Raw genomic sequence first — 13,144 nt, forward strand, 5'->3', positions numbered from 1 at the left:
AAGAGAGGCGTGGAAGGTGCCGCCTGAGAGAAGGCTGGGGAGTCTCGGGCCCCGCCCCCGTGAGCTGCCCCCTCCTTCTCCGGGGATGCACCTGCGGGTGGAGGGGTGGGTAAGGCACGGTGATTGCGCAGCTGCTGTCAGGCCTGCCCAGAGCTAAAAATATTTCCCAACAGACAGAATAAGGAGGCTCCCAAGGAGAATCAATTTATTGGGGAGTGGGTGCAGTTGGTCAGACCCATAAATAGGAGGGGGCAGGGAGCCGGAGGACGGGACGGAAGCAGTGTCCTTAGTCACGCTGGACACTAGGATCTTGAGGCCGGGGGGTAATGGGGGGTTCTAGGAAGAGGCTGAGAGATCTAACTCCAGTACACCCCTCTGGATGAAGAGCTGGGGTTGCGCCAAGGGATTGCAAACAAACTCAGGGGCCAGCTTGAGGTCTGGTCTGGGGGCTCAAATGTTCTCGTCAGGGGCTGGCAGGCGCTTTCGTGAAGGCTCTATGCCCCAGATCTCCCGGGCATACTGGGCAATGGTTCTGTCGCTGGAGAACTTGCCTGATGTGGCTATGTTCCGGATCACCATCCGCGTCCACTCTCTGGGGTTCTACAGGCCAAAAGAGAGCTCTGGGTTCATTCTGCCGGTGGGATCCCCATCTGCCACCACAGCGCAGCCAGGGCCACCAAAACCTTGCCAACCCCTGGCCCAGAACGCCTCACCTTGTACAAGGCACTGACTTTCTCCTGGCATTTAATGTAGTCTTCATAATCTGCAAAGACTTTAAACCTGGAAAGGAATAGAGAGGCAGGAAGTTCCACGAGGTCAAGGGCCAAGCCCATCCTGTCCTGGTGGTCTTCCGGGGACCAGGAGAGTGAAGCTGCTTCCAAAGGAGCCTGGCCCCAACTGCCCAGGACCCCTGCCCAGCCTGCCCACACAGCCCCTGGGCCCAGTTCAGCCCAGCAGCCCCACCTGCATGGCTCCCCGGCCAGTCAGCTCACCGGTCATGGTGCATGAGCATGTTGACAATGTCCTTGAACAGGTCTGGCTGTTTGGGGGAGAAGAAGCCGCTGCTCAGCTGCTCGATGACCTGCCGAAGCTCCGGAATTCGGTCGTAGTACTCCTGGGCGTTGTACCTGTGTGTGTAGAGGGGTCAGCACCATGGAAAGGAGTTCCTGGCTCCTCCTCCTGAGAAAATCCAAGAAGTCCTGCGCCCCAGGGTCAAAACCCAGGGCCAAAACCCAGGGCCAGCCTGCTGCTGCCCTCCCTGGAGTGGCCCTTCCCCGGAGGCCCCCTCGCTTCTCTGCTCAGCTTTTCATCCCCCTCCTGTGCTTGAGGCCTGGAGAGGGAGAAAGGTAAGCAGCAGAGCCAAGGCCCCAAACCAAGCGCTCTTCCTCCCACACACCAGTACCTCTCCTAACCCAGTGTGTTTCCTTCCTGAATGGCTTGTCTCCCTGCCTCTCCCAAGTCCATCTGCCCTCAGGCCCCAGGAGGAACCAACAGGCATGTCCTCAGGAGCCTCCTTAAACTCACCGTCCAACGGAGCTCATCGCTGGCCCAGCGCCAGCTTGACTCCTGTGGGCCGCTTCCCTCAGCCACCTGGGCTCAAAACCCTCCCCAAGGCCAGTCTCATCTCTTTCCTTCCCTCCCCACGTCCATCCAGCCACCCAGGCCGAGGAGCGGGTACATTGGTCAGAATCCGTAAATACGAGGGGGCAGGGAGCCAGAGGACCTCCCTAACCCCCCATCCCCAGCACTGACACTGCAGGCCCCTCTCCTCGCCTTCCGGTCTCAGCCCCCCCACGGGACGCCCCGCTGCAGTCCAGTGTCCACCTCGCAGCCAAAACTGTCCTTCTGGAGCCTGCTTCTGAGCATGTTGGATCTCGCTCAAAACATGTCCTGTCTCCCTTCTGTCCAAAGGACGGAGTCCGAACTTCCTAGTCAAGCCCGACAGGGGAATTTCCTTTCACTATGTAACGCCAGCTCTCAGAAGCCGTGGGTGGGAGTGTAAACTGGTACCAACTTTTTGGAAAGCCATTTGGCAACATGCGTCAGGAGCCTTAAGAACTCATACTTTAAAAAATAATAATAATAAAAAAGAACTCGTACTTTTTTTTTACTCAGAAATATGCCCTCTAATAATCAAGGAGATAAAGACGTGCACGTGGGCGTAGAAGCGTGAGCATCGCAGTGATATTTACACTGACGAGCAGCGGAAATCAACCTCAATGTCCAACACTATGGAATTAGTTCAGTAAGTTATGGCACGTCTGTTACGATGGAACCCTATGCAGATATTTAAAATATTTTAAAGACTGTTTAATGACATCAGGAGTCAAAATTGTGTGAAGACATCAAAATTGTACAGGCGTTAGTCCCAACCTTTACAGATACACACGCACACATAAATACGTAGAAAAAGAGCTGTGGCTTTAAAAATGGGTGATGAGATTATGAATGACAGTTATTTTACTCCTTGTGGTTTTGTATTTTTTTGCAACTCAGGAGCATGTACTTTTTTATGATAAGGAAAAAATGTATTTTAAAATAAATTTCAAGAAATGCGAAGCCAGGAAAATATCTACTTTGAAGAATTGCACTTCCGACCACAAGCACAGCTGTACTGACTCTATTCATATTTCCCTTTTTGCCACAGCCGCCAGGGAGCTCAGAATTTAATTTTACTTCCAGAAATTCCAGAAATAATATCATGTCCTAGGACTAATATCATTTCCTTTCCCTTTGCCTTCAGTTCTGTGTGACTTCTTTCTTTTCCTATGCCATTAACCTCATGTGTTATAAGTTACCTCAAAAGTTGTCCGGAATCCTGAGGGCCAAAACTAAGACCTTGCGCAGCCTGGACCAGCCTTTCCAGGCATGCCCTCTGGCCCCCAAGTCCTACCCTCCCTTAGCCACACCTCGGTGCCTCCAGCCCACAGACCGTGAACTTTGGAGCCCCTGTCCCCCATACCCTCTCTGGTCAAGCTTTTCCACGTCCTCCACCCGCATGCCGAAGATGAAGAAGTTCTCTTCTCCGGCCTCTTCCGCCATCTCCACATTGGCCCCGTCCATGGTGCCGATGGTCAGAGCCCCATTGAGCATGAACTTCATGTTGCCCGTGCCCGAGGCTTCAGTGCCTGCTGTGGAGATCTGCTCCGAGAGGTCAGCGGCTGGGATCACTGTGGGGCAGCAGCAGGGGACAAGCTCAACTCCAGAAGTAGTCCCACCCCAGCCAGGGACTGTGGCGTTAGCCAGCTTCAGAGCCCCCTCCACCCCAACCCCCCAGAAGTCACCAACTGAGTCTCCCTCCCACCACCGGCCCCCCGCCACTGCTTGGTGATCCTTGAACATCTGAGATCTAACCCGGACTCTCTCCCCAGCCCTGCCCCACTGTGTGTGTGATTTGAAGGGCCACTCTTCCCTATCATTTCTGCCTGAAATTCCACCATGAGAGGAGGACAGCCTCGTGATTTGAGCACTGTTGTCTCCAGATTCTTCTTCCAAGTGCCAGTACACTAGGAACAGGTGACCACTATCTCTTCGTGGCACCGTATTCATCAGACCCTCCCTCTGGTGGCACCCCACCTTTCTCTGCCAGCGAGACGCGGTAGTTCTCCAGGAAGATCACGCGGAGGCGGTCCCCTACCACCGGGTCGTGGTTAACCACATCCCCAATGGCCGTGATGAGTCTGATGATCATCTTGGCCATGTGGTATCCAGGGGCAGCCTGTGGGGGCGCAGTCTGGGGTCAGCTCCACAGCCCGGCCCCCCAGCCCCTATCCTGCCACCCAGCCAGGCTGACCTCCACCTGGGTGTCAAAGGACCAGAGCCACAGTCTGTGTCCTGGCTTCTCACCTTCCCTCCAATCATCACAGTTCGGGGCACAAAAAACCTGTTGGGTTCCTGCTTGATGCCTGTGGAGAAACAGAGATCAGCGGGCCGGGTTTTCCCAGTGGGTAACACCTCCTGACAGCACCCATCCAGCCAGGGCCCTGGCTACGAGACAGTAGACCTGATTTGGGCAACCGCTTGCTATGTGACCTCCGATCTGCCACTTTCCCCTCTCAGAGCCTCAGTTTGCCCCTCTATGAAATGGGGACAATCCCATGTCCCAAGAGTTGTCCCAAGGCCGAAGGCGAGACATTGATCAGGAAGTATGGTGTGCAGAGGGGAGCCCCAAGGGACACAGCAAAACCCCCACTCACGGTTGTACAGGGTGATGACGTGGAGGCAGTTGAGCAGTTGGCGTTTGTATTCATGAATCCGCTTCACCTGGATGTCGAAGAGCGAGTTGGGGTTGATGTGGACTTTGTATTCCCTCTCTAGGTAGGCAGCGAACTTCAACTTGTTTTCCTGAAGGTAGGGAGAGGGAAGAGCTCACCGGCAGGCCTCAGCCTCAGGAATTCCTACAGTGTCATTTCTTTCCCAGGAAGGTGGAGGATCGGAGCCTCGCTGGCCGCCCCCTCCACGCCTGCCCCAGAGCAGACATTGCTAATCACGGTCAGCGCTCTTTGGGCGGGGGCGTGGCGCGGGGGGGGGGGTGTCACATGATGCCTTCTCGCTGTGAACTCCAGGCAACTTCTGCAGGGTACCAGGGGCCTGAGGTGGCAGGAGAGACGGGCTCCACTGGCCATTCCCGGACCCGGGCAGCCGGCACCTGCGGCCCACTCGCTCCCACCCTGGCATGAGCGTCCCAGGTTGTCACACTGCCCACCTGCTTCACTTTGGCCACATCCCGGATAAAGGCTTCGTCATCCACGAAGGAGAGCAGTTTGCGCAGCTGGTCCAGGTCCGAGATGTAGTCCTCCCCGATGCGCTGCGGGAGAGGGCAGTCAGGCCTCCGTCCCTCCTCCATCCTCCCTCACAGAGGGCTCCCTTTCCAGGTCAGCCAAGGCCTGTCCCCTGCACACAGCCCCTCCTTCTCCAGCCCCCAAGCAGGGGCATGGTGTGTGCACAGCCATCTTCCCTCGACCTTGAGCTCTGATGGCTGACCGCACCTGACCCCAGGAGGCCTTCCTCCTGGCCTTTTCCTCAGACAGGCAATGACCTCCAGGCCCTGCTCACAACCTCTGCCCCCTGCCGGTCTCACTTCAGATGTGACCTGCTGATGACCCTTTCCATTAGACTGTGAACCCCCACCTGGTTGACCTGGCTCACAGCCGGGCCTCCAGTAGCCCAGAGCGCCCTCATGCAGGCGAGAAAGTGGTCCCCCTCCTCCAGGCGCCCGCAAGGCTCGGGGAACGCAGTGCAGGATGGATTTCAGCCCTCCCCGGGGGCCCCCATCAGTGACCCACCTACACATCCATACACAGCTGATCCCTATAGTGACCCGTGTTGACCCCTAGGCCATACAGTGACCTCTCACCTCAGCAATGACCTCTGCCAGGCCAGGGTTACACAGAACTAGCCAGCGACGAGGGGTAATGCCGTTGGTCTTATTCTGGAACTTATGAGGCTCCAGCTCGTAGAACTCCTTGAAGCTGCAGGATGGGGTTGGAGGGTCACGACTCGTTCCTGGGGGACCAAGGCTCCTCCCTGAGGCCCCACCCCGGTTTCTCGCAGACAGGGGCTTGGAGGCGAGGGGATTGCTGTATGTGAGAGGGGGTCATCTGGGGACAGAGCTGTCCCGGACATCAGGGCCGTGACGCTTCTCAAAGCCGGGCTACCTGCGGAAATGGCCCGCTGGGGTCAGGTAGCGAGGGGGCCGGGCCTGTAAGTGAAGGAGGCGGGGCGGGGGCGGGGCCAGCGGGCGGGGCGGGGCCGACAGGGGGCGGGGCCAGCGGGAGGCAGCGGGTGTCTCACATGGTCTTCTTGAGGATCTCGGAGTGGATGCGGGCCACGCCGTTGACGGCGTGCGAACCCGCGATGCACAGGTGGGCCATGTTGATGCGCTTCACCGCGCCCTCCTCCACCAGCGACATGCGCCGCAGCCGGTCTACATCCCCTGGGAACGCCGCTGCCACGCGCTGTGCGGGGAGAGCCCAGAGCTCAGGAGCCCGGGTCCCCAGCCCCGCACCCCCGGGGCTCCGCCCGCAGCCCTCCCGCCGGTGTCGGGACGCCTGGGGCAGCAGCCTTGCGCAGCAACGCCCCCAGCCCAGGCCTCCTCCGCTCACGTTCAGGAAGCGCTGGTTGATCTCGTAGATGATCTGCAGGTGTCGGGGCAGGAGCGTCTCAATCAGGTGCACGGGCCAGCGCTCCAGGGCCTCGGGCAGCACGGTGTGGTTGGTGTAGGCGCAGGTCCTGACCGTCACGTCCCACGCCTGGTGGGCAGGATGGGGAGTCAGGAACCCTGGGGCCTCACCGCCACGGCTCTCCACGCAGTCTGCAGCCAGGAGCCTGGGCCCTGCCGTGGAGGAGCGGGCTCCGGGACACTCGCCCTCCGGGCGTCACACTGCTCGGTCTGCTCCATGGGGGCTGCACTCGCATCTCTCCGCTTCCCAGACCGGGAAGGGAACCCTGAGACAGAGAGAGGGTCTGGCGGGGGGTGGAGGGGTCCTGAAGCCCACCTTGTCCCAGTCCAGCCGCTCCAGGTCCACCAGGATCCTCATCAGCTCAGGGATGGCCAAGGAGGGGTGGGTGTCGTTCAGCTGGATGGCCACCTGTGGAGAGGGGGTCTGGGGGTCAGTCCGGGGTCCACACCGCCGCTGTGATCACTTTGCCCCTTCAGCACCGCCTCCAAGGGCCCACGTGGTTCCAGGGCAGAGCTGGGGGCAGGAGCCCCTGGAGGGGCAGCTGGGGGCGGGAGGAGGGGGCAGTTCCCAGGTTATGTGCCGGTGACCGAGGAGCCTGAGCAGGTCACCCTGAGCCTCTCCTTCCTCGTCTAGAAGATGAGTGGGGGCAGGCTGAGGCTGGGGGGGGAGGCGGCCGCACGCGCATCATGGGAGGTCGCGGGGCCCTGGTACCTTATCGGGAAAGGCATCGAAGCTTGTGCGCACGGGGTCGCGGCAGCCGAACTTGGAGGACTTGAAGCGGCGGATGATGTCCTGGAGGGTGGCGGCCACTACGAAGTACTCCTGCTTCAGACGCAGCTCCTTGCCCTCAAAGAACTGGGAACGGTGCAAGGCAGGCCTGAGCAAGTCGTGGGGGTGGGGGCGGGGGTGGCCAGGAGACTTCCTGCCCGCGCCGAGACCCTTGAGGCCTGAGCAACCCCCACCCCAGGGCCCAGGGGTCTTTCTCTTTCGCCACCAAGGATTAGTGGCGGGGGCACACCAGTACCAGGACTGTCGTCAGCATCGCCAGGGAACAACAGCCCCTCCAAAGAGCCTGGCCCTAACTTGCTGTCCCTAGGACTTAGGTGTCCTCTTAAAGAACTTACAGAACTCACGGTGGGGGCGGGGAACAGGACACACAGGAGCCAACAATATGTCCTGGGTACAGGGCACATGGCTGGCTCAGTCGGAAAAGCTCCTGACTTTTAATCTCGGAGTCGTGAGTTCAAGCCCCACATTGGGTGTAGAGATTACCAAGCAATAAACAAACGTAAAAAATAAAAACTATGTCCTGGGTGTGACTAGGGCACCCAGGGACTGTCCCTCCCGGTCTTTGCCCTCTCCCAGGCCCTCAGGCTTCCTGTCCCCAGCCCAGGAGGTGACATACGTTGTCATTGGGGTACAGCACACGCGAGATGTTCTCAGCGAGGTTTCGGTCGAGCACAGCTTGGATGTAGCCACCGACGTTGACTGAGGGATGAAAGTGGGGACAGCGTCAGGCTGGGGCTGAGCGTGGGCCGGGGTAGGCGGGGCTGCTGGTGGCCAGCGCTGGACTCACAGTCCTTGAGGTTGAAGTCATTGGGGGCCTTGGCCGACCACAGGCGCATGGTGTTGACGATGTTGTTGCGATAGCCAGGCACCGGAGTGTCGTAGGGCATGGCCAGCACCACCTGCAGGGGCATCGGGCTTGGCGTCAGGAGCTGGGTATCTGCCACATGACTCGTGGGGCCCTGAGAGCTGCAATTCCAGCCTCTGTCCCCGTGCTCTGCCAATTTCCAGCCCTGGGTTCTCGTGCCAACTCTGGGTGACCATGAGCAAACCTCTCAACCTCTCTGGACCTCGTCCATAAAGAGAGGACCCCTTTATGGGATCTCCCCACACTCCCCCCTGCCTTGCCTGGCTGCTTATGAGGATGACAGAGGGCAGTGATGAGCCCAGAGCCCAGAGGGGGGCTCTGTTGGTGGCCACTCTGCAGTGATGGGGATGAGCTAACCCCCGGCCTGAGCACAACCTAGAGGATTCTCTGGGCTCATGAGAGGGTTGGGGGAGCCTGGGGCCTGGCTGCAGGGGACACAGATGTCAAGTACATCCCAAGGCTTATGCCTGGTTGACCACAGGGCTAAGCAGCAGTGACTAATGCAGGCCCCTCCTCCCGCAATGAGCAAAGGTCAATTGCTGCCAATGACTCCTGCCACCACGGGGCTGAGGGCACATCCACGTCCCCCCCAGCAGCACCCTTTCTCCCCAACACTCAGTCACTGGGCCCCTGATCAGAACAGAATGGAAGCTGCAGCTCAGAGAGGGAAGGGACTGGCCCAAGAGCACAGAGCGAGGTAGGCAGCCAGAGCCCCTGCTGGATCGTATCACGGATGACAGTGGAACCAATGCCCGAGTCTGGAAGCCAAGGGGTTTCTGCGCAGCCATCTGGAGGCCCACAGTCTGCAGCCACAGCAAGAGAACTGACAGGCTGGGATCCAGACACCTGCTTTGGCTGTCGGTTCCCTCTAACTTGTGTGACCTTGAACAAGTCGGTTCCTCTCTCAAGGTTTTCATTTTCTCCCTGTCCCCCCTTTCTGGGCTGTTGCTTTGCTTCCCATCAAGCTGCCAGTTTTGATGTGCTGGGGAGTCAAGTCACCGTGGTTATTCCTCGATGAGTTTTGTAGGGTGGAGAGGAGCCAGGTCAGGGAAGGGCCTGGTGGGCCAGGGTGGCCTCTCTCCTCCTCCTGGGCTCTGTACTTGGCCTGGCTCCTCTGTGATCCTGTCTACAGCCTCTCCTGGCTCCAGCTGTGTGACCTCAAGTAAGTCACTTAACCTCTCTGAGCCTCAGTGTCCTCCATTATAAATAGCACTGGGTCCAGCAGCCTCCAGGCTCTTGCCCTGTATCTCCTTGGTTTCTCCCACATCCTCCTCCCCGCTTCCCTCTCACTGGGAGCTCCCCCCACTCCTTCACCTGTGTGTCCACCCACTTGGCTCCCTGGCTGGTGTGCTCCACTCGGCCATAGAAGTGCACGGGCAGCGTGAACTCAGGTCGGGCCTTCTCCCAGGGGTTTCCATAGCGAAGCCAGTCATCAGCCTCTTCCATCTGAGCCCAAGGCAGGTCGCAGAGAAAGGAAGGCAGAGTCAGACTCAGGCCCAGACCCAGACTCACACCACAGGGGGCAGTGGGTAGGGCAGGAGCCATAGCCCCAGTGTGCCCTCTCTAGAGTGTAAATGAAGGGCCCTGGGGTGGGTCCCTGGTCTGGTGGGGTATCCAATGGGACACGGTATGTGTATGGGAGTCTGAGAGGTTCCACAGGCATGGACCACCCGTTCCAAGAGTAACCAACAGGTTTTGGGGCCGGGGGAGAAGGGACAAGGATGCTTTTTGTCAAAGCTGAGCCTGTTTCTAGATCTTTCCGGAGACGGATGACCCAGTGGGGGTCCCCTCCATCATGCCTGGGTCCCCACAAGGCCAGGGCCCAAGGCCACTCACCTGCCAGCCCCCGCAGATCTTCTGGTTAAAAATCCCAAACTCGTACCGGATCCCGTAGCCATAGGCAGCCAGGCCCAGTGTTGCCATGGAGTCCAGAAAGCAGGCTACGGGTTTGCAGGGAGGTGGGTGTCAGGGACCCAGCAGAACAGAGCCCCTCTGCCCACCCCACCCTTGCCCCCTGCCCACTTACCGGCCAGCCGACCCAGGCCCCCGTTGCCCAGCCCCGCGTCCTCCTCGATCTCCTCCAGCTCCTCCATGTCCAGGCCCAGCTGGAGGGGGAGGTAGGGCAGTGGTCAAGGCCAAGGGCCAGCAGGTGAATTCCCCAATACCTCAGCTGGCCCCACTCCTGGCCCCCTCCAAACCTGGTAGGTGGCCTCATCGCAGGCATTCTCCAAGGCCAGGTTCACCATGGTGTTTTGTAGGGTCCGTCCCATGTAGAACTCCAGAGACAAGTAGTAGACCCTCTGCCGGGGGAGACAGGTGCAGGGGGGTCAGGGCTGCCCAGCAGCCCCCAGCCAGGCCTCTCACACCTCCTGCCCCACTCCTCAGGCCCAGTACGTGCCAGCCCTGTCTCCATTTATTTTCTCCCCATCACAGGCTTCCGGACCCATCGGGAAGCTTCCCGTCCAGCATTTCCTCTGACTTTGGACACATCGCTTTTCTTCTCTGAGCCTCAGTCTCCTCATCTGGAAAATGGGGCTGCCCTAACCACCTCGGGAATTGAGGTGCTTAGGAGCGGTGAAAACCCCTGCCATCGCACACAAGCCTCCGGACGGCCCACCGGGGAGTCAGGATGCAGAGAAGCCCCTCCAAGTCCTCCTCCAGAGGGAAAGGCCAAGGTGCAGAGAAACCAGTCATTTGCTCAAGGTCACCGTGACCCACAGCCAGAGCTGGCCACCTCCTGTCCTTGAGGTGCCCAGTTCCCCTTGGTCCTCAAGCCTCAGCCCCAAGAAGAGGACAGGGGATGCTGCCGGTACCTGGGCTCCCAGTTTCCTAGGTCCCCTCCCCGGCCCACTCGCCCGCCCCCCCCTCCCCTGCCCAGGAGTGTCGGGTTGCTGACATTTACCATGACCCCGGTAGACACTTGATCCCACTTCCCCAGCTGTCCTGGCGGCACAGGGACACCACACCCGTATTTAATGACCCGTCCTTCCCCTTCAGGTCCAACCCAGGCCTCAGGGGTCTTCCCGACCACCAGAAGCCCCTCCACTCTCTGAATGGCCACTTGCCTTTGCAACCAGGATGCCTGATCTGAGCCCCCCCCCCCAGGTTTCTCTGCCCGGGTTGTCCCAGCCCCAGCTGCACTCGGCACTGCTGCCCCTCCAACCTCAGTAACCTGGAAGGACCCTTTCTTTTGCCGCAGAAAACCCTGAGCCCACAAAGGGCTGCCACTTGCTCGGGATCTCCCAGCCCCCGGGTGGGGCCGCCAGCCCATTTCCCACCCAGGACGCCCCAAGCAGCACCTTGGGGTCCTTCTCGTAGTAGTGCTGCTGCGTGCGGATCCAGCGACCCACGAGGTGGTCGCGCACGGTGTGGGCCAGCGCGAAGTAGTAGTCTCTCGGCGTGGCCACATTGCGGTCCTTCACGAGCGTGAAGTGGAGGTGCCGGTTGAAGCTCTTCTTGAGCTCGGTCACGTTCTCCACGCCGGCCAGGCCGCGCACGCTGATCTGCTTTCTCTTCTCCTGGTCTGACAGGGGCCGGGACATGGCTGCGGGAGGGCGGGCCGGACGGATGGGTGGACGGGGCGGCCTCAGCAGTGCCTCCAGCCAGGGAGTGGAGATCCCTGGCCGCCTGGGGTTTTAAAGCCTGGCTCTGGACGGCTCGCCCCGCCTCCCCCTGCAATGGGAGGGTCTTGGCCTGGCAGCTCAGGGAGCTATTTTGGGGGCAAGGGGAGGAGAGGGGAGAGGGGCAGGGAGAGCAGGCCCAGCCTGGCTCATTCACAGCCCTGTGCTGACCCACTTCCTCCAGGCCTTGCACACTGGGGGCTTCTGCGCCCGGCTCTGCCTTTTGCAGTCGGGGACACAAAATGCCGCTCCGCCTGACAAGCCTGAGGCTTCCCGGGGGCTCAGGGGCTGGGCCTTCGGCTAAGCGGTTGCCCTGATCCGGGCCCTTTCCCTGGGTTGTGCATGAACGGTGGGGCCAGAGTTTGGCCTGGAGCAGCGCTCCTGGAGAAGCCGAGGAGGGCTGTCAGGGGGACAGGTGTCAAGAGGCTCAGCCTTCATCAGAGCGGACCAGCTTCTGGTTTAGACATTTGCCCAAAGACCTCCAACCACAAGCTGGAAGACCTCTGGTCAAGCTTCCATGGTGGCCCTACCAGGGGCGGGGTGGGTGGGGGGAGGCCTGGGGAGGTGGGGAGAGGTCAAGTGGGGGGAGGTCATATGCTGTGGCAACAGGGGCAGGACACCCCCATGCACGCTTAAGGGCCAGAAGCGGAGGGTCAGCTGAACAGAAGAGGGGTAGCCAGCAAAGGACACTGGGTGCCTGAGAGAATGGGGACCAGGACTCTGGGTTCCAGGAGGTGGCATGGAGGAGGTCGCCTGAGGCAGGGCTACTGCCCCCACGCCACCCCCACCAAAGCTGAGCCACCCTGAGTTCCCCCTGTTGCTGTCCTTCAAGGAGCTCTGTAGTGACCTTTCGAGGGGGATGGTAGTCAGATTACAGGCCAGCTTTGGCCAGGGGCTGCCCGCCTAGAGCAGGGGCCTCTGGGAACTGTAGTCCTGGGCCCACAACGGCAGAATAAACAAGCGTCCCCCACCGACTCATAATCCTGGCCCTGGTATCAGGTCTCCCTGTGACGCAGCTGCCCGGTGACCGGAGACCTCCTCCCGCTCGCTCCTCCCACCTGGGTCCACAGACGGAACAGGAATTCAGTGGGCCAGCGTTCACAGCTGTGACCTCACCTGTACAACGGGAGCCTCTGCACCCGGAACGCAACACCACTCACTTGTCTTCACGGCCGGGCAGCTAGGGGGCTGTCCCCAGTCCGCTGCTCATGCCCTGGCCCCATCCCTGATTTGCTGTGTGACCTTTAGCTGGTTGCTTTACTTTTCTGAGCCGTGAAGCCTTCATCCAATTTACACTCTCAAATGAGAATATAAATTCCTGCCTCCTCCAGCTGCTGCCTCCTACTCCTGTGGAGGCGACACTGGATCCTGCTTTGTTCTTGGAGCAAAAGGAGCCCAGGGCTTGGTGCTATTTCAGAGGATGCCTGGGCCTCCCAGGGCAGTGGACTGGTGGGGAGGGACTGGGAGTTCTGGTCTCAGGGCTAAGGAAGCAGGTCAGAGGCCCGGACAGCTGCAGGGTGCTACTGAGAGAGCCTGGTTTGGGGGAAGGCTGAGCTGTCTTCGAGGACATTCTGAGCCACAGCAGACCCAGGCTGGGAGTGCAGGGTCTAAACTCGGAGTCTTCAGTTCCGAGCGCTGCTCTCCCCTGTCCCCGAACAGCATTCCGGTGTTGATCTCCCATAGCTGCC

General features: G+C 59.9%; 1 protein-coding gene and 1 long non-coding RNA gene across 2 annotated transcripts; one reads left to right on the forward strand and one right to left on the reverse strand.

Moving 5' to 3' along the window:
- Positions 1-179: 179 nt before the first annotated feature.
- Positions 180-11,460, reverse strand: PYGM (glycogen phosphorylase, muscle associated). The gene is made up of 20 exons (XM_045775480.2): positions 11,136-11,460; positions 10,035-10,136; positions 9,863-9,941; positions 9,673-9,776; positions 9,151-9,282; positions 7,759-7,870; positions 7,588-7,670; positions 6,894-7,037; positions 6,498-6,590; positions 6,105-6,251; positions 5,794-5,957; positions 5,357-5,471; positions 4,706-4,807; positions 4,197-4,344; positions 3,847-3,905; positions 3,577-3,718; positions 2,963-3,170; positions 993-1,127; positions 714-780; positions 180-600 (listed from the first exon to the last, which is right to left on the reverse strand). The coding sequence occupies exons 1-20, from the start codon at positions 11,376-11,378 to the stop codon at positions 451-453; spliced, it is 2,529 nt and encodes an 842-aa protein (XP_045631436.1). The 5' UTR covers positions 11,379-11,460; the 3' UTR covers positions 180-450.
- Positions 1,122-2,559, forward strand: LOC123778345 (uncharacterized). Its single transcript, XR_006775905.2, has 2 exons — positions 1,122-1,346; positions 2,116-2,559. It is a non-coding gene; the product is annotated as an uncharacterized LOC123778345 (long non-coding RNA).
- Positions 11,461-13,144: the final 1,684 nt, after the last annotated feature.

This window comes from Ursus americanus, chromosome 24, assembly GCF_024610735.1.
Source record: "Ursus americanus isolate L20-20 chromosome 24, mUrsAme1.1.p, whole genome shotgun sequence".
Taxonomy (NCBI): Eukaryota; Metazoa; Chordata; class Mammalia; order Carnivora; family Ursidae; genus Ursus; species Ursus americanus.

Coding starts and splice junctions, on each gene's coding strand:
- PYGM (XM_045775480.2), bottom strand. CDS start 11,378: ATGTCCCGGCCCCTGTCAGACCAGGAGAAGAGAAAGCAGATCAGCGTG. Junction 7,671..7,758: donor TGACTTCAACCTCAAGGACT/GTGAGTCCAGCG, acceptor TTCATCCCTCAG/TCAACGTCGGTGGCTACATC. Junction 3,906..4,196: donor CGTCATCACCCTGTACAACC/GTGAGTGGGGGT, acceptor GTTTCTCCACAG/GCATCAAGCAGGAACCCAAC.